Raw genomic sequence first — 21,366 nt, forward strand, 5'->3', positions numbered from 1 at the left:
TAAGTGATCGCATTTACCAACAATTAAAACCCTTACATTGCACCACTGTAGTATTGCACTTAGAAATATATATATTGCACTTAAGGTATTGCACTTAGAAATATTGCACTTGCCCATACCAAATCATGACATTCAACCAAACAATGAAAACCCATTCCATGTCAGGTTAAATACTGAACATTTGTTTGTTTCCTTCAGGTGGAGCTTCAATCCTTGCCCATGCTGAGTAACTGCTCCAGCAGGACAAGATAAAATAACTCACACCAACAAACTTAAAATGTTTAGTAAAATATATATTCAATAAAATACTTTAAATCATGACTCTGTTTGTAATTATTAATGCTGTGCAAATGTTACTGTGCAAACTATACTGTGCAAACCATTCAATAAATAACGTGTACAATACAAATGTGCAAATAGTGCAAAGGATTAGTAATGAAGTGCGCCTTCGTTACACATGGGGATGCTATTATGTCTGTCTACTTTCATTTTGCCTGCAAAAAATATTGTCTGTTTTTCCTTCCATGTGATGCCAAGTTGCCCCCTGAGATACTGACAAATTTTGTACAGACTTCATTTGTATCGAGAGTACAGTATTGGTAAATCATCACAGATTTGGAGACAGTTGTGTCAGATATGTGTAGATTTGCTTCATAGTTTACCCTGCAAAACAGAAATAAGGTGCAGGTTTCATGCGCTGAAATGACAAATTGTAAAATCAAATAGCTGTGTGGATGTGAGACTTTGGAATAACTCAAGGCTGCCATGGTAAATTAGTTCTTTGATCAACTCCCACATTGGAAGGGCAAGATATTTAAAACATATGACTCTGGATCTATTATCCATTTTCTTGCTGAAATGTCTGTTGCCACACTGTTTCTGTATTCATTATTGCTTTCAGGTTCATGTTTTAAGACAAGGCAATTTCAGCTTTATTTATCTTATTTTTTTGCTTCACTATTCAGAGAACTACATTTGCCACTGCTGTGCGCTTCTCTCCGTGCCGCACGCTAATAAATAACCTTTATTGGAAGAACATAGAGATCTTAGCTCAAGTTCTTTATTGAACAAGTTTTCTCTATCACTAACATAAAACAAATTTGTGGCTATCAACATGAGTTAGCATTAGCTACCATTCAAATGTGTAACTCTTTCACCAAGTGGGGAGAATAACGTCATTGGCTAAGCAGACGAGGAAGGGCCACTGTTGGAAACCTTGGAGGAGGCAGCTGCCTTCCAGTTGGCACTCGGGAAACATTTCTCGTGCTCAAAATGACATGTAACTCTTTAGGTATGTGACGACCTTCCCACTCTCCTGGCTCTGCAGGAGCCTGGTGGGTGGAGTCATCATCGAGGCTGATGGAGTGCACCTGGGCCTGATGTACTCCCTGGGCTTAAAAAGCCTTCAGACCATCAGTGTCTCTCCCTCCTTACTTAATGCACACCTTTTGTTCTGTTCTTTTGGTTTGATATAGTTTGTGTTGTCTAGTTATTTTCCCTTAGTTTTAGTTAATAAATCGTTGTTTTAACTTTTACTTTGGCGTATGTCTCCCCTCCTTTGTTACTTCCTTGAGCCAGGTTGTAACATATGGAGGCTCGTCCGGGATCCATATGGTTGTAACATATGGGGGCTCGTCCTAAGTTTTTGTACTCCTCGTTTTGCACTCAATTTGTTTTGTTTAACTTTGTCAATCCATTTGCTAGCATGGTCAGTGAGAGGCTGCGCTGCAATGGTAGTGTTTTGGGGAGTTATACATCAGAGTGTTTGGTTTTGGTTGGCTTGGTTTGTGCTATAGCTTTGCTTACTGTTGTGTTCCAGTTTTTCCAGTTTCACTGGTTGTCTGGTATCATTTATATGTGCCAGTAGTTTTGTGGTATTTTGATAAGGGGAGAGCCATCTCTGGCATCCGCCAGTGCTGGAGATGTTTGTTGGTGGGGACCTAGGTAAGTGTTGTTTGGCCTTGGTCTAGCAGCAGTACTAGTTTGGGTAGCGTAGCCTGGTAAATTTTGGAGCAGTATTGTGTATTTCCCCTGTTAGGCATAGCAGTGTTTTCCCTTTGGGTTTCGCTGGTGTTTTTTGGTAGTGTTGTGACGAACGTGGAAAGAGCAGTTGTCTCGGGAGCACGTCCCTGGTCTCGAGAGGGTTGTCGACTTGCCGATCGCTTTTCTCGCACCAGTGGGTTTTAGTGCATAAATACCCACCACAAGTAATCACATGAAGACTAGGGTTGTATTTAGGTAGTTACTGGTTAGGTAGCTAGTGGGGAAGCTCCGTTTGGGTAGGCTGCCCAAACCATGTCTGCTGGGTGCACTGTAGCCATGTTTTGGTCCTTTTGGTTTTTTTTGAGTAATTAGGCTTCTTCTTGTGGCTCTGTTTTGTGGTTGATTGTGGCTAGTGTTGAGGACTGGGCAATTTTGGCTTGGGTAAGCATGAGCTATGATGGCTTTAGATATTGCTGGTGTTAATGGCCTACAGTTGGTAAGTACTTTCCTGAAGGCTTGTAAGTTACCTGCTCTTGTTATAACAGTTTGGTCTTTGTGTGTGCCAGTGTCATCTTTGTAATGTGCTGGTGTGGCCAGTACTATGCTTTGTTTGGGTAACACTGTGTTACCTTGGGTTGCACTAGGGATGTGCAGCTTTTTGGTTAGCATTTTGGGTGCTGCTATGGCACTGTGGTTTTGGTGTTTGTGTTGCCACAGTGTCAGTAGGACTACTGTTAGTAGTTGGGTGTCCTACTTCGGAGCAGTCTTGTTGGATGAGCTATGCACACTTTTGGGCAATTCACGGTCATAAGACTGGGGTTGCAGCCTATCTGTTTGAGCAGGGTACACTGGCTTGGAAGCAGCCTCTGGCTAAGCCTGAAAACCTAGCAGCGAGTTTGAGAACATTGTTGCTGACCAAGGGCGGATATTTCATTTCATTGTTGGGGGGGACAATAAACAGAAAAATTTCTCAAGAGCAATTCCTGAAGGGGACACCAAAGGTGCCGCCAAAAGTACTGTTGTATTAAATGTATATAGAGGTCCATTATAAAACATTTCCATAAGCACTTCATTCCTTTCTTATGAAGATTTTATCAAATTGCCTTTGATATTACTGGGGTCTTTCTACTTGGCGTTTCGGTGCACTGAAAAATGATCGGATGTCTGTTTTTCTTTTCTCTGCCATTCTAACTGACCTAGCTGGCTGACACACACACACACACACACAGCATGCAGGTTATTTACAGTAGTAGGTGAGAAGTAACACCCATTAACTAAAGCTAATATATGCCTAATTAGATTTAGTTTTCCCGAAAAAGCAGATCTCTAATGTTTTGCTGTCAATGTGTAAAAGTCCAGAACGCTATGAAGCCTGCCAGAAACTTACTTAATATTTAACATAGTGTTTGTTGTAATTGTCTTTTTTATGAATTAAGTCTTCATTTATTTCCAAAATTATAAACAAAATTACATAGTGGCAGCCATTTTACATGCAGTAAGAAAAAAAGAATATGCTTAGAACCTAATTACGTAGGGTAAGTTAATCTTAAATAGCCTATTATATTATAGAAATATTACTGATACCATCTACAAAAGATAATTTTGGTATGAAAACCCGCATTTTAATTTAACCAAGTATCCTGTATCATAAATACATGTCTGGCATTTGTAACAAACCAAACCGCTTGAAAATCGGTCGAAAATTCAGTGAGTTATGATGATTTTAATTGTGGATAGACCTCCTGCCTCCATACACATACATGCATGAGGAGACGCGGCTCGTACCAACACGCTGACGCACAAGATTCAACCGCGAGGTAATGGAGCGAACAAAATGTAGTCTGGTTACAGTTGTGAATGTGTTTTATTCTATTGAGTGGTAGAAGTAAAGAAAAATGTCTGACACATCCTTTGTTTTAAGTTAACCTTTGCGAAGCAGCTACTTACTGGAGGTCTGCCGCCACTGACACACTTCCAGAGATCCTCCACACACACTCGTACCGAGGGCTAATGTGTGTGTGTGGGGGGGTTCGGGGAGGCAGGTAGGCAGTGGACCAAACCACTGTGAGGCGTATGAGAGAGAGAGGGGGGGCGCAATCTTTCGAAACTTAAAAACGCATTGTTTTGTGTCTATAATTAGCACAAGTGCTTTCAATGCATATTATTATATTATTTAAAATTATATAGTTATGTTTACAATGATATATTGAGGGGGACAACTCTCTGTTTTTCCCAGGAAGGGGGGGTCCGGACCCCCCTGTCCCCCCCGTAATTTCCGCCCATGTTGCCGACACCACCTCCCACAAGGTGATGACAGTGAGTGTCATCTCTTTTTGGGTGGGAGTTGTTTGTCTGGTCACCTGTGCTGGGAAGTCTGTTGTGCAGTCTTTCCTGTTGCTTTGCCTTGCCCTTTACACCGTACAACCTCAACCTTCACCAAGTTAAGGGACTGACAACATGGTGATGGTCCTGTTGTCCCAGCCTTGAAGCCCAATTGTGTTGTCTCTGTTCTCCTGTGCTGCTCTTACCTTCCTCTTAAATGCTGCCTAGGTACTGAGGTCTGCTGAGGACGGGGCAAGAAGCTGGGCAGGCGAGCCGGAGAAAATGAAGTGTATAATTTTGTAAACTTGTCTTTTGTTTGTTACAGGGGTTCCTGGTGGGACCCTGTTTTTATGGAGGGGGGTGTGACGACCCTCCCACTCTCCTGGCTCTGTCTTGCAGGAGCCTGGTGGGTGGGGTCGTCAAGGCTGATTGAGTGCACCTGGGCCCGGTGTACTCCTTGGGCTTAAAAAGCCTTCAGACCATCAGTGTCTCTCCCTCCTCACTTAATGCACACCTTTTGTTCTGTTCTTTTGATTTGATGTAGTTTTTGTTGTCTAGTTATTTTCCCTTAGTTTTAGTTAATTAATCGTTGTTTTACTTTTACTTTGGCGTATGTCTCCCCTCCTTTGTTACTTACTTGAGCCGGGTTGTAACAGGTGGGAGAGGAGAACTAGAGAATATTACTAAAATATTTCTAAATTGTTTTCACATGAAAAACTTAACAGGTGTATTACTTAGACATACTGTGTAAAGTAATGATATAAAATTGTGGGAAACAAAAAATATCACCTCCCCCTTCTTTAAATGCAATGCATGCATTTAAAAATGCACTTGGAAAAATAAAACCATATTAAAGGTCTGAAGTTACAGAATTCAAGTGTGTTTATTAAATGTCAGTAGTTTTTAAAATTTTTTTTTTTTTTTTAAGCCAAGCGCAGCCATATTACGTTCTGTCACCTGTCAAATTGAGCAAGTGCTGTCACTTATTATGAAATTAGTTTTACCAGAGGTATGACTGGACTCTGGGGTTTCATCTACCCCAGCTCATGAAGCAAAGGCTGCATGGAGGCTAAAGGCTAAGAAACCAAAAAATTAGGGTGAAGCACTTGCTTTTGTGAAAGTTCAGCATAATGTAACGAAGGGTGCCATTTCTTCAAAATATATACAGTAGGTATGTATGTGTGTGTGTGTGTGTGTGTATATATATATATATGTATATATATATATATGTACATACACACACACATTATATACGTCTCACCACTCACTCCATTACTGTTTTAATACAACATCTCAACAGTTGACCCAATGGAGCCAGCAAGCAAGCCAGAGATGAAGTTGATGAAAGATGACAATGATCAAGATCATCCACCATCAGAGCCTCAGATGAGAGGCCAGTGGGCCAACAAAACGGAATTCATTTTAGCAGTAGTTGGAGAAATCATTGGTCTCGGCAATGTTTGGAGATTTCCCTATCTGTGCTTCAAAAATGGAGGAGGTGAGAGCATGATTTTAAGGCATAAAAGTCTCTCTGTACAGCAGCTACTCAGGAGGAAGATGGAACAGATTGCATGAATTATATCTTGAAACAGTGACAAATTTAGAATTAGAATTTTTATTGATGTAATAACCATCATATTAGAAGTGCAGTGAATTGTGATTCAATTTCTCTCTATGTCTCTCTGTGTCTTTGTCTCTCTACAATCCCACAACATTTTTCCCATAAGGAGTTTTCTTTGTTCCGTATGTTCTGTTCCTGTTTACCTGTGGAATCCCCCTCTTCTTTTTGGAGATATCTTTGGGACAGTTAACCGGTCAGGGTGGAATCACATGTTGGAGGAAAATTTGTCCTTTATTTGAAGGTACTGCTAGCTCAACTGAACCTTCAATACAATAGAATACAATTTATACAATATTTATGCATGTTGAATTTGTTGTGCATCTACATTACATTATGTTGAAAATTTAGCATTTGTATATTTGCAGATAATGACATATTTTTGTCAATAGGTTTAGGCTACGGCAATCTCATGATTATGCTCTACTGTGTGATGTATTATATCGTCATACTGGCTTGGGCCTTCCTCTACCTGTTCTCCTCTTTCAACACTGAACTCCCCTGGGCCAACTGCAACAACAGCTGGAACACAGGTAAACATATACAGTATGTCATAACATTTGGGAAACTGCATTTTGAAATCCATATTTAATATGAACTTCCTTTCCCTTTACTTTGAAAGGTAATTTCTGTCCAACTTTTTTACAAGAACTAAAAGCGTACAATAAACATTTTGAGATGGAAAGTTGCTTACAGGAGAATTTGGTAAGAGGTCATGGATTTGAGTCTGTCTTATGGCCTTTTTCCCACGGCGCAGCCGAGGGCATCACAAGCCAAATTCAGGTCGGTCAGTCAGTCAGTCAGTCAGGTAACGCTTAGTGAGATGATGCGCTTCGTCAGATGGCCTCTAGGGGGCGTTTTTGTCTGTGAGATGCAGTGTTTCCCATATAGAGGCACAAAATCAAAAGTTAGTCAGTGTGTAGAAATGGATCTAAATCGATCTCTAATGCGCCTGATGTGGCATCAAGTCATGTCTGTAATTTGGAGATGTGCAGACCAGCAGCATTGAACTCAATCCACAGAGTCTCCCGGTGTGAAAACAAAAGTGAAACTTAATATTCCACAGTCAGTAACGAGGATTTGCAGACAGTAACTCGTCTTCGCTGCCCTACAAACTTTAACCGTAGGTGACATCATCGTGTGGTATTTAAGTAACTAGTGGAATTAGGTAATTTTACCTGTCGTAGTGCTTCAGTGCGTAGAACTGAACACATGCACCATGGGTCAGTACAGGATCTGTGCTTGTTTATGCTTACAAACCAAATTAGACCATTTGAGCTAATTGTAGCCTATCAGGACAAATGTTTAACCACCTTGTCTCTTAAGAGGACAGGCATAAAGTGGATCTGTGAAGAAAAACCCTGTAATTCCATCAGCTTTTGAGGATGATCTTCTGTTGCGGTTCTTTTAGTGACCAAATATCAGATGCCATAGACTTTCTGTAGAATCAAAGATAATGGTGGCAACAGATCGCCACAGTGTTAGTTGTTGGAAGGCATAAATGCATACTGCAGCTTTTAGTTACAAAGCTGGCATGAATTGTTCACCAACATGTTAGCAAAATGCCATCCTTACTTGTTATTCTTACTCTCCCACTACAAGAGGACTGCTCTGATTATGGTCAGAATCATTCATCAAATGGCCACATTTTGGGGAATGCAACATCTTCAGTTAAAGAATTCTGGCAGTACGTATTCACAAGAACTCTATGAATGAAGAAATTGTTTTACACAATTGAGAAAGGAAAATGTTCCTAAACTTAAATTTCTGTGTTCAGGAGAAGAATCTTGGGTGTGTCTGGAGGAATCGAGGAGATGGGTAGTATCCGCTGGGACCTGGCTGGGTGTCTTCTACTGAGCTGGATCGTCTGCTACTTCTGTATCTGGAAGGGAGTCAAGTCTTCAGGGAAGGTGAGATCTGTAGATAGATATACTGTATATAGGTAACAGTATATATATCTGAGATATATATTCATTACATATGCTTAACTGTTAAAAAATGCAGTAAGTATTTTATGTCCAAACGTTTCTCATTTTTGCATTTCAGTGATAATCTATGTCCTGACTTGAAGTAAAATTTCACCCCCCTAATATAGTGATTATATATTGGTGGTCCTCTTTCAGGTCGTCTATTTTACGGCTACTTTTCCCTATGTGATGATGATAGTATTGCTGATCCGTGGTCTGACATTACCAGGAGCCATAGATGGCATCAGATTTTACCTCTATCCTGATCCAGGCCGCCTTGCAGATCCTCAGGTGAGGCTAAAGCGTGAATGATGAGTGAGTGAGTCACTCTATATAACACTAATATTTCAGCATCACAAACTGTATTCTTGCTTTCTAAAACAGCAATGTAAGATTACTATTTACAGTTCAAACATTTCTATAATGACCTTTAATCAGTGAATATGTTCTAATTAAGTTAAGTGTAGCCTATTAATGAGTAACAAACCAATACTGGTGATGGCTACAGGGTTGCATGTCAAATCACACGCCATGACACCCACCATCTCAGACTGCTCTGAAAGGGTTCCTCTTGTTAGAAACCAGTAAGACAAGTATTCCTGTAAGTTGAGCTTGGAGAAATCAAGCTGACTGCACCCAAATTGGACATTTTAATTGGGTGGAATTCATATAATATTCAGTAAATTGTTAATGATTCAGATATGAGGAATCCAAATAAATTGTCAGAATCAACCCACAGATCCCCCTAACTCCACGTCAATCCCACCCCAACAGACATATATATATATAACGTCAGTTCTTGTTGTTATATAAGTAGTATGAAGCTGGGCCTTGGAGTATTGCTTCCTCATACATCATATTTGATGTATTCCTAGTGGATATGGGGATGGTTATTTCCCCCTGTATAGATTAATGAGTCATTGAAGTTGTTTGTGTTACGTCGTCTTACAGTATGGTAATGCCCGGTTCTAACCACCAGATGGTGCTATTCATGTTATTCAGTGAAAAAGTGAGAAGAATAAAAATAAATGTTCTCAATGTGAATTTAAAGCTTTACCTAATGATAATGACTTAGACATGTAGACCTAACAGGTAATATTAGAGAATTTGCTTATCAACCGTCAGTGCAACATTTGGTGGAAAATTGAAAGGAAAACAGATTATCATTCAGTAGTCTCAGGATTCATGTGGTTTGCCATTTGTCACTTGGCCTTGAGAATCCTTGAAAGTTTATGGATTTGAGGAAAATAAAATAAAGTCTTAAAAGTATTTGAAAATGAATAGATGGCCTTGAAAGTACTTGATTTTTTGTATATTATAATGTATCACCCAAATTCATTAATACACCTCAGCTCTCTGGACCAGGTGGCTATTTGATATAGGAGCACTTTTAAAATGAATTGGACATTTTATTAGGATTAATACGACATGTTGGACGCAGCTTGTTTCCAGGGATGACAGTGACATTTAACATTTCTATGTAATTCTAGCCACATCTAGACTTATTTCTTTGAGAGATCTTTTTGCTGGTTTCTTGTGTTTGTTAACAGATATCAGTCTTTTTGTTGTACTCTGTAGTAACTTCAACTACAGCAACAGTTGATGCTGCACACCTAGCTAGGCGCTGTGGGACTGGACAGCATCTACCACCAAACCAGAGTAATCATACACGTCATGCAGAAACAATAAAACAACTAAAACCATTTCATTGTTTGTTTTCAGGTGTGGATGGATGCTGGGAGCCAGATATTTTTCTCCTATGTTGTATGCTCAGGTTGTTTAGCATCTTTGGGAAGCTACAACAAATACAACAACAACTGCTACAAGTAAGGAAAATAAATATTTGTCTGTCTCTATTTATCTTTCTGTTGTTCACATGACTTAGTATTAATCTTTTTCAATTACAGAGACACATTTGCCCTCTGCCTGTTGAATAGTTTAACCAGCTTTGTGGCTGGCTTTGCAGTCTTCTCTGTCCTTGGCTTCATGGCGTATGAGTTGGGTGTAGACATCTCAGAAGTGGCTGAATCAGGTTGGGATTGTCCATAATACAATGTTATGGCCCATATGTGCTTTATTTTACTGTGTTGTTTCCTTTACATTCTGTTTTTGTTCAATGATATTAAGTTTTGCTCCTGTTTAATTTCCTGCTTTTTGTTTTGAAAAGTGTATTTGTGTATATTGAAGGGCAATATACCAAGTATCTTTGTGAAGGCTTAGAAGACAGAGTCAGGGGGGAGATTTTGACCTTGACCAGTAGGGGTATATAGTGCCAGAATTAAGTGTCTTAAAGCAGAGGTTCTCAGTTGTTTTTCAGCCAAGGACCCCTTACAAGACAGAGAATATACCGGGGACCCCCTCATTCTGATTTGTGATTTTGGGCTATATAAATAAAAATTGACTTGACATGTATGTCCCTTGGAATAATCTGACGTAGCCTATTTTTTACACTTCTATAGTCTTAGTTATGTGAAAGAACAACACAAGAGAAATGTATTAGAAAGATATTAGATATGTATTCAAAATATTTGCACCATCTCAACACAGAATACCCATAAAACAATCAATCAATTAGCTGCAAGTAACACTGTACAATCAAGATAAAGTGTTTCACTCTTAGTTCATACGTAATGATTGATAAAAGTCTAATCATAAAATAAATGCAGGCTATAACAAACTGAACTGATTGCAAAACATCTGCAACATTGCTACAATCCCAAACCACTACTTTGTTTTGTAACACTCACCATCCGTTGTTGTTGCTGACGGTAGTCCTCGCCCTTCCTCTCAAAAAAAGAGCGGTCTTTTTTTACATAATCTGGATGCTTGGTCTCGAGGTGCCTCTTCAATTTGGCAGGCTTCATCGCCTCATTGGCAAGACACTGCAGGCATATAAGACATTTCGGCCTCCCTTCCACTTCAGTAAATCCATATTGGAGATACTCCTCATCGTATTTCCTTACTTTTGTTTTTTGTTTTTCATTTACTTCATTTGTAGCCGTAATCGGTCGTTTTAAAAATCTGTCCATCTTCATAGCATGCTAGCAGCCGCTGACTGACGTACCAGTTATTGTTGTTTCCACGGTAACGGGTGACGTGCTTGACTTTTAAATTTATAGATTCGTTAGATTAGAACGTAATCTATGAACTATTTTAGATTTAAAAAATTAAATATTATTTGTTGAACTATGAAGCCTTTTGTAAAAAAATAAATAAATAAAAAAAAAACTTTTTTTTATATCATGATAATTTAAATGAATGAATCTGAAAACTTTTCACGGACCCCCTGGCAGAGTGCCACGGACCCCTGGGGGTCCCCGGACCCCACTTTGAGAACCACTGCCTTAAAGGATACGTTTGGCGACTTTGGACCCATATATAATTTGTCTCTTACATACCTGTAATACTTGGACCCGCAGACAATATTGGCTCCCGAGTCAGCTGTCAGTTGAAACGTGGAGCTCCGTTACTAGGCCTCTCACTGCTAACAATGAGTCCAAACCAGGTATGTCAAAATATCTCCAAAAAAGGCATTTGTAGAGTGAGTAAACGGAAAAGTTGCAAAGTACAAAAAATTTGAATGAATGATATCTAATGTCATGACACAATTCTGCCATTATGCACACTTGCACTAATCAGGAAATCCTAGAATTATTTTTCTCTGCCACAGCACAGACTGCTGTGAGGTGAAAGTGCGTTACTGGTGGCGTGATCTAGTTTTACGGAAGGTCAGGTCAGATTGTAAACAGTTGCACATGGAGCCAGGAAAAGTTTGGTAGAAGACTATCCACTGTGCAGACTGTGAAAATAAAGACGGCGGTTGGTCACAATATCGGTTTGACAGACTGGCTTTTTTGGAGATATTTTGACAAACCCCGTTTGGACTGACTGCTTGTTAGCGCATGTTAGCGCACTGCATGAGCTCACCGGTTCAGGTGATAGCTGACTCGGGAGCCAATATTGTCTGCGGATTGTCACTGAATTTATCCTTTAAATACTACACCATCTCTGGGCACAAGCTCAGCAGGTGTTATGTGATTACTCTTGCTCTACTGATTACATGGAATTAGTATACAATGTACAGTATCACCTATAATGACTCTAACATATTTTGGCATCTGTTATGGACCACTTACAGGCCCTGGCCTGGCATTCATTGCCTACCCTCGGGCAGTAGCCATGATGCCTGTTCCCCAACTCTGGGCTACATTCTTCTTCATTATGATTATCTTCCTTGGACTGGACAGTCAGGTAAGGTGTTACCATTAAATTGTGGTAAATAAATGTAGAAAGGATGTAAACTCAAGCAACATTCCCATTGAAGCCCTTCAGTTATTTTTTATTTGAAAAGTAAAAGCACTAATTGTTTACCCACAGTTTGTGTATCTGGAAGGCCTGGTCACATCCATATCAGACATGTATCCATCCTTCTTTTTCACTGGTCATCGACGTAAACTACTTCTGCTGGTCATCTGTGTTGTATGCTCAATTGTTGGCCTGTTGATGGTCACTGAGGTGGGAGTCCATTTTGTTTATCCTGTGTAGTTAAAACTGTTTGGAAATTACCTCTATTTGTAGTCATATCCCTTTGTCTGTAGTTCCCTTTGTCTGTCTGTCTCATGTCTGTATGTTTCTCTATCTCTCTTTGTCATATATGTTTTGCTGTTGGACAGCTTTGCCTGCTGTGGAATGACAAGTGATTTTGCCTGTCCCCATAAGATAAATATACCTCTACAGCTGAGATTTGTTATTTCAAAGGACCTGCCTCTTTTCTCTTTGTTTCTCTCTCTGTCTCTTTTCTGTCTCTCCCTTTCTTTCTCTCTAATGGACTGTAGGGTGGAATATATATATTTCAGCTGTTTGACTACTACGCTAGCAGTGGAATACCGATAATGTTTTTTGCCATTTTGGAGTCTATTTGTGTAGGATGGATATATGGTGAGTTACAGAACGTTATTATTCAAAGACAATTATCATTCATGGCAGTCATTAATTTGCATTAGAAAATATGGATTTAAAAATACAGTATACTCCAAAGCCACCAATAATACTACCTTGATTTGTGCAGCAACTTTCCTATCAATCGAGCTTACGAGGCAGGGCAGGAGTTTTCAAAGAAATTTTGACCTTCAATTATAATGCCCCCATCTGGCCAATCAGTGTATATTTTTAAACACCAGAACACAGTGTCAAGATTTAACACCCCTCCAAGTTTCTTCAAAGTTGGACCAGTGGTGTATCAGTTATGGCCTGGTTTAAAATGTTGACATTTATAGCGCTCCCATCAGGTCAATTCATGTTATTTTTAAACGCCAGAACACAGTGCCAAAATACATCAACCCTTGTCAAAATTGGTGTCTGAGATATTGAAATTTTTTACCTTTGAATATAGTACCCTCATTAGGCCAAACACTGTAATTTGTAAGGAGAGTTGAATGAGTGTAGCAAGTTTCATGTCATTGGGATTTAACTGTGTAGGAGTTATGACCTTTCAAATGTAGAAATGTTTCCCATGAATTATAGCGCCTCCATCAGGTCAATTGGTAAAATGTTTTAAACACCAGAACACAGTGCCAAAATGCGTCATCCCACCAAGTTTTGTCATAATTGGACCAGTGGTACCCAAGGTATCCCATTTGAGTTTAAAATTCTGACCTTCAGCTATAGTGCCCCCATCAGTTCAATCAGTTAGACCAGTGGTGTCTGAGATGTCACCTGACATATCACATTTGACAGATGGACTGACACAGCTCGCTCCATAGACCCATCCATAGATGTGTTACCCCAGTTGTACTAAAAACAAAATAAATGTCTGACTCCCAATGTCCAGCCGAGATTATGGTTCAGCTCTTGTTCTCTTTGATTAAAATTTGAGATTCCTCCATGGTTGTCCTCCAGGCTTTAAGAGATTGCTATTGATGGCTGCATTAGGCCACTGCAGATGCATTTCTTTCATTTCATTTCATTTTGAAGTGTGTAATGGCAGAGTAAATAGTCTATAGTCCAGGCCCTGGAAACATGGTAACCATTGGTAGTCATTTCCACACCAACTCATGAGTCTACGTCATGCTGATGGAAGTAAAATCATTGTTCTAGCTAAACTATTCCAGAGGGATTAATCCAGGCTTAAAGGTCCCATATTATTCAGTTTTCATGATTTTGTTGTCAAATGTACTATGGTTCAGGATGACAATAACATTGTGTTTGATATTATGTTTTGCAAACAAATTAAGTTTAGTTAAAAGTTGAATTCATTTAGTTAAATTGAATAATTTTGAAGACTCACAGGCACAAGAGTCACAATACTGGACCTTGACTGGCTGACAACAGCAGCTCCTCTAATTCAAATCTAAACCTGCTGAGTGGAGGCTTTCCAGTGTGTCAGTTCAAATGCTGCAAATGGGGCTGATTGGAAGGATTTCAATAATTATTTAGTGAGGGGAGCCAATCAAAACAAAGTCCAGTTGTAGTACGTTAGTCTGAAATGGTGGATTTTGAAAAAAATTGCCTAAATTTAAATGTGACTGCTCAAACAAAATCAACCAATCAATTTTAACAATGTCTTTTTTAAACATTTTTGATTATTTGAATTTAAAAATGTTAAACCTGTTAAACAAAGAGATTGCCTCATTATTGTTTTAATCAGAACATTGAACATACATTGCCAGGAAACATTTAAATAGATATTTGACCATGGGACTCACCCCGTTGCCTGCTGAAATATGCCCAAATATTGCCTAGAATATCACCTTCCTTACATTCAAATATAGATTATTGAATACACAGCACAGGACTTCATGCTTTGAAGGCTGATATGGCTAATATGAATGTCTGTCTCCAAGGTGCTGATCGTTATTATGATAAAATTATGGACATGATTGGTTACCGCCCGTGGCCTTATATGAAATGTTGTTGGAAGTACATCACACCTTCTGTCTGCACTGTAAGTAAATGTATTGTGTATTATTGTTTCTGTAAGCCTCTGAAGGTCTACATTCAGCTTTATCAAAATACTGTATGCCAAAACTATTCAAAGAAAAAATGAATGTGTTATGGGTCTGTATGCATGTATGTGAGTATGGATACATGAATGTACAAACGTGAATGTACGCATACATACAGACCCATAATTATAATTCATTTTTCTTTGCATGTTTTATTTTTATCCCATTACGAAGTCAAAAAATATGCCGTTCAATTTACATTCTCTGCCTCTTCTACCTCTTCTTTTTTGACAGGGCATATTACTTTTCTCTCTGGTCAAGTTCACCCCTCTGAAATACAACAACACCTATCAATACCCCTGGTGGGGCAACGCCATTGGGATATGTCTTGCTCTCTCTTCGGCTCTCCTGGTTCCTCTGTGGTTTCTCTACAGTATCACTGTAACCTCAGGAACACTGAGACAGGTACTCTATGTATTATGCAAATTACACACATTAGCTATTAGTGCATCTGTGGTGGCCCAACGTACCCTGTTCAGTACAAAGATTTACTTGAGTTGTGAGCTAGTGCTACTGATTAGATTAACATTCAACTTTCAAAAAGTGCTCAGGGACAAACAGGGACTTTTTGTCAACATAACAACAATCCTTCTTTGTTATTTGATTGTAATGATTTTATTAGGTCATCATTAAACTGTGCAATGGCTGTGGTAGTAACCTTAATTGGCCAGTTGATGGCCCTCATGTAACATCATTCCTAAGATGCTACATTGTTTGACATACATTGTTATAAAAAGACATAATATATCAACAGAGACAGCCCCTAATACAGTAATCACTCAATTTAAAACTATCATTCAACACATAAAACTAGCCAGCTTATGACCTGCAACCTTACAATAATCTTGTATATCAGCTAACTTTAACACAACAACTCAAATACACTCGATAATTATAGTAGTTGAGTCCTGTGTAACTAATTGATTTGATGGACAGGATATCTAGTGGTCTGTGAAAAAGCTGTGCCTTTCAATAACTAGAAAAATTGTAATAACCACACACAACCTTGCCAATATACAAAACTTAATATAGGCCAAACTCATTAAAAGAATGTGCTCAGTAGAGCACAGACCTCCGCCATGTCTGACAATACCTCTTCAGAGACATTACAAAAACCATAAGAAGGCATGGCCCAGTGGTTCTTCCCTGCACATCCTTTTGTCAAAGTTGGAATATGTGAATCTGTTCTGAAGTTATGCACCTTTTGGTGATATGCCACCCCTACCTCCATGCCCCCTTTTGGCCAATCGACATGTAAAGTTAATCAGTTCTTCCTTGGCCCATAACCAACCTTCATACCAAGTTTTTGTGCAAATCTGTGACCAATGTTTTGAGATATCCTGCTAACGGACGGACGGACAAACACACAGACGCAGGTGAAAACATTACCTCCTTGGCGGAGGCAATAAGCTGGCCCCCATCCCACCAAAGCTGGTGGACTACCACCAAATTTACAATCAACTCATACAATAAATAACTATATTATATCTTTATCATGGAAGCCTTAAAGAGAAATGAGAGAGTGTGAAATGTATTAGAAAATACACAATCTCGAAGTAAAACATTGAGAAACAACACAGAATTTTAAATGAAATAGCCTATGTAACGGTATGCTTTTCAAAACCATCACCAATTAATAAAACCTCATCAAATCTTCTCACCTAAATGCACAATGTCAGTTATTAAAAAATGTATGAGTTAATGAAGATTGACTCAGGCAACAACTCATGCACACTTTATTGTCACACATACACACTTTGTGTTAAACAAAGTGTGTATGTGTGTTAAACACACATGTATTTTACATTTCAATTGCAATATAATAAATTAGATTATCGATACATTTTTTGTTTTTCTCTATGCCCAATTTATTAATCTCACTCACTCATTAGTCATGATGTTATCCAAGACTGTAAACAAAGGACTTGTAACATCCACTGAAATTGTATTCTTTACCCTTACACTGCTGTAGTGATCAAATTGGCACGAGTGTTTCAGTTCAGGTTTTCAATGGGGTCCTATTGTCTTTTACTTTATGCAGTCTGCTCTACTTCTAACCCACCTGTTACAGTGAATTTAGTATGAGAGTGAATTCAGTGGTTAATGTTGGGTTATGTTTTCCTCCCCTCTTCCAGAGACTGAAAACATTATGCACTCCAGCAAGAGACCTGCTCAATGCATCACCAAAGAGGATTCTTGACCCCGAAACACCCCATTCTGTTACAGAGCTGTGTACTTTGACCACGGCTGAAAACCCTATTCCAGTTCTGAGGGGGATTACTTTTAATGAAGACATCAACACTGAGACGCTGTAAGTCAAATGTTGGTGCACTGGTGGTGATTTGTGGTTAGTGTTGGGGATTGAACAATTTGGCACTCTGTGCACTCTGTGGGCCCTCTGTGTACAGAGGGTGAGAAGCCAGAGAAGACCATGAGTGCTCTGGAACATAATGACCAAATTGTTTAATTGTATTATTATTATTATTAATTATAGTACACACAGTATGATAATGAATACAGATCATAATGGGGATTTATGTTTCTCTCCCTCCTCACAGAGAGTGAGAGTGTTATGCACTCCAGCAGAAGACCTGGTCAGTGAATCACCAAAGAGGAACCTCAGTCCTGAAAACATCTGTCATTCACAGAGCTGTGTGCTTTAAACATGACTGTAAAGCCAGTTTTGATGGGGCAGTGCTTGAATGAATACATCAACACTGAGATGCCACAACACAGATCATATTATGTGAATGCGGCACAGAATTACAAAGTCCTACAGAAATGACTCTTCATCTTTGTTTTATACATTTTTTGTGTTGTTTTTGTGTTTTGTGTGTTGTTTGTGTTGTCAGCTCTCTCTTTACCACCACGGTTCGATACAATGCGAGCATTACTGTAGCTGTTGCACCTAACCGGACAATGTCATTTTTGCTTTATTCAGCCACCGCTTCATATAGCTTCATTCACCACCTGCTGCTAGCATCCTTTATGCATACACCGTTTTCCCCTCATGGCTCACCTTCAGACGGTTCACACTATAGACAAGAAGGGCAAGAACACAACTACGTTAGTTCCTTTTTTAGCCGCTTTTTATTCTTTTTTTTCTACCTTAGAGAAGACTGGTCATTATGTGGTCATGACAGCTCCGACGTAGCTAATTAGCCACTTGTCCATTCACCCACCGCCACCTGCTAGCTACATTGAACTAACACTCCTAAACTACCTCAGCTCACATGGCTGACAATAACTTTAAGAAGTGTTTCAGTGTTTAAGAAATGTATTCCTAAGCTTCCCTTCATCTCCAAAATACTGGAGGAAGTAGTAGCTGAGCAGATTCTAGAGGTGACTGAAGGACACAACATTTTTGGTTTCGACCAAAAACAGTACTGTGACTGCCCTGCTTAGAGTTACTAATGACATCCTCATGTGTGCTGATAACAGTGATTATTCCATCTTAGTGCTTCTCGACTTAAGCGCTGCCTTCACCACTATTGATCATGCCACCCTCACTGATAGGCTCGCTATACATGCTTCCTTTGGGCCAGATTTTCAATAGTTTTGGTTGTATCTCATATCATTGTTGCACTGATGATACTCAGTTAATTCAATCTATTCACTCTCCATGACTGGCTCCTAACATTAACACCGCTAAAAATCTGGCTGTTGTTTTTGACCAGTGCATGAATTTTGAACAACATATCAACAAGCTGGTTCAATCCTGTTTTCTCCCAATAAGAAACATTGTAAAAATTAGATAAGTGCTATCTGTCAAAGATCTGGAATGTCTAATTCATGTTTTCATTTTCTCATGTTTAGATTACTGCAATAAATACTGTTCTCTTGCCTTGGCCAGGCAGCCTTGGCTTGGCTTCAACTGGTCCAGAATGCAGCAGCCAGGCTTTTATCTATAGGACTAACTGTAGGGCCCACATTACTCCAATTCTCGCCTCGCTGCACTGGCTGCCTGTCAAGTTTAGAATTGATTTTCAGATTCTTTTAATCACTTACAAGGCCATGAATGACCTGGCCCCTGATTCTATTTGTCAGCTGCTGATCTGTGAGCTATTAGATCAGCTGAGTCTGTTGACTCTTTTAAGCAGCTCCTAAAAACCCACTTTTATATGCTGGCCTTTTTGTGAAAAGTGGTTGTATGGGTTTCTTCTTTTTATTGGGTTATGATTTGTGTGTATGTATGATTTTATGTGGGTATTTTTATAGGTTTGGCCTCTATCATAACAGGATTTGTAAATGTTTGATGTTGCATGTGTTTTACTTTATTGTGTATGATTGTGTTATTTTCAGATGGCTTTTAAGGGATTGTCTCTTCTTAAAGTTCTTTGTTACCATGTGTCCTTTTATGTCTTTCATGTCTTTTGTTTTTATTCTCTCTTTGTGAAGTGCTTTGTAAACTGTGTGTTTTAAAAAGTTGCTATAAATAAAGTTTTACTTACTGACAATAACGCAAATTGCATTCTGTGACAATGGTTGGTAACGGTTGCCAACCTTATGTTTGCTGACGTGGGGACCCCAGAGGAAGCATGGGAAAGGTGTGCAGTGAGATCAAGCAAGACCATGTCTCAATCTGTCTCTGGTGGGTGGATTGGGGCCAGAAAAGATGATCTTCTTACCTGTTCAGTAATTAAGTGATGAGTGATTTACATGTCTTCCTTTAGTGCCTGAGACTGTTTGGGAGTCATTTGTGCAGGTGGATGCAGGGAGTGGGGGTGGAGTTGGTGGTGAGAGGGTGAGGGAGACCCCTGCTGGGAGGAGGAGAGCTTTGTCTGGCGGTGGTGGTGGTTCCTGGGTTGGAAGTGTGGTGGAAAAAGTTAAGAGTTAAAATTGGATAGAAGTTATTAAAAGTTAAGGACATCCTCCTGCATGACCTGGATTAGCAATTTGATCTTCTCAGCACTGGTATTTTCCGAGGGGAGGTCTTCTGAGGAGATCAGGTCCTGTTAATTATTACTTTAGCACCTCCGTAAATATTATCCCAAACAGAACAGCCATGGCAATATTTTTTTCCACGCTAACCCAGTACAATATAAGTAGTAATCTGCCATTTTCCAGAGGACATTCCTCGGAATTTCTGGAGCACCACCTCAGTATCGGTGTCACGGTAAATGTCAGATTCTTATTTTTGACTTGTTTATTTAAAGCAGGTTTACATAGGCTACAAACTATGATGGATGTCACACAGGCGTATTTGTGGTAATTCTCCGTATTGGCACTGCTAGTATTAGCCTATTTTTAAAATTTTTTTTTTTTTTTTCCCACACATTACTGTTTATCCCGTTATCTCGACATTACAAATGAATTGTCATGTGATATCACAATATTTTCTCGAGATTACGTTTTATCTCGTTATCTTGAGATAACAAAATTGGTGTTCTCGAGCTCCCCACTTAAATATCCTGATGTCTCCAGATGAAAAAAACATTTTGTAGTATATGTATATAGCCTACCTCACTTCAATATCACATTCCTGTTCGGGAATTTTCTTGACATAAATTATAGACTAGCCTGTAATTAGTTTCACTTTCAGCAAGTACTACGTGAATTTAGTAGCTACAGTTTGGCTTGCTTATGGGCTATATCTGGTTAATGGTTATTATATCTGTTCACATCAGGTTAAATTCAGTCAGGTCAGCACGGTCTTTTCTCTCTTGGCTTTGAGGGAAAGGGTTATCTTGATGGAGAGAACATTACGCCAAAACTCCATTCAAAAATCTGGCAGATTAATGTTGCCTTGCTCATAGGCAAAGGGACATATCATTTAGGCTAACACTTCGTACGAATGGTTATGACCTATCCATTCGGCATTCATCCAGTCCACATTTCCCTAGTTGAGTAGCCTAATGAAAGTGAGAATAACACAATTCTGAATAATAATGGAACTTCATTCTAAAATGTAACTACAGAGCAAATTGGATAGTTCTCTAGAAAACTAGAGCCAGCAGCTTTGTCTCTCCTCAGTAGACCTATTGCTTATTCTGAATGTGGTGGTGTGTCTGCACCAAGGAGGTTCTATATTAACTGCACTCTGCAGCTTGGTAGGCGACTGTTGCCAGGTGACGGAGTCGCGAGTGGGAGAGTCGGGCCGAGATTTAAAAATGGCTTCTTCCTCTTCTTCAAGCCTCCCGTCAAAGTAGAGAGAGAGGGAGACTGAGGGAGAGATTGTGAGATATTGCCCTGAATATGAAGCCGAATAAGCGTGGCTTGTCAGCGTTGGAGAGGATGAAAACTAGTATTGAAACTGAGCCAGCCCATTTTACAGGTTCATCACTTGAGGATAGCAGGAAGAGGGCTGGTCTAAAATCTCAGTTTAGATTCAGTAGACCTCAGTTGAGGTTTGAACTATTTTCATGAACACAGTTTTGTAAGTCCTAATTACAAATCACATGAAAGTTATTTCAGTTCACTAAGAAAAAAACAAACATGACAGACGTGAATCATTATAGACCTAATTCAACAG

At 39.3% G+C, this 21,366-nt stretch overlaps 1 protein-coding gene across 1 annotated transcript; it reads left to right on the top strand.

The window, feature by feature from the left end:
- The first annotated feature begins 5,691 nt into the window (after nucleotides 1-5,691).
- LOC139912233 (sodium- and chloride-dependent GABA transporter 2-like) lies at nucleotides 5,692-17,616 on the top strand. The gene is made up of 14 exons (XM_071899970.2): nucleotides 5,692-5,803; nucleotides 6,033-6,167; nucleotides 6,316-6,456; nucleotides 7,526-7,610; nucleotides 7,701-7,833; nucleotides 8,047-8,181; nucleotides 9,613-9,716; nucleotides 9,798-9,922; nucleotides 12,029-12,141; nucleotides 12,268-12,405; nucleotides 12,726-12,828; nucleotides 14,733-14,833; nucleotides 15,129-15,299; nucleotides 17,453-17,616. The coding sequence occupies exons 1-14, from the start codon at nucleotides 5,692-5,694 to the stop codon at nucleotides 17,555-17,557; spliced, it is 1,701 nt and encodes a 566-aa protein (XP_071756071.2). The 3' UTR covers nucleotides 17,558-17,616.
- Nucleotides 17,617-21,366: the final 3,750 nt, after the last annotated feature.

This window comes from Centroberyx gerrardi, chromosome 13, assembly GCF_048128805.1.
Source record: "Centroberyx gerrardi isolate f3 chromosome 13, fCenGer3.hap1.cur.20231027, whole genome shotgun sequence".
Lineage (NCBI taxonomy): Eukaryota > Metazoa > Chordata > Actinopteri > Beryciformes > Berycidae > Centroberyx > Centroberyx gerrardi.

What these genes read in the sequence shown, in the direction of transcription:
- LOC139912233 (XM_071899970.2), top strand. Translation starts at nt 5,692, where the DNA reads ATGAGAGGCCAGTGGGCCAACAAAACGGAATTCATTTTAGCAGTAGTT. An exon ending in TACAACAACAACTGCTACAA is followed by an intron (nt 9,717 to 9,797) that starts GTAAGGAAAATA and finishes TTTCAATTACAG; the next exon opens with AGACACATTTGCCCTCTGCC. An exon ending in CCTCAGGAACACTGAGACAG is followed by an intron (nt 15,300 to 17,452) that starts GTACTCTATGTA and finishes CCCTCCTCACAG; the next exon opens with AGAGTGAGAGTGTTATGCAC.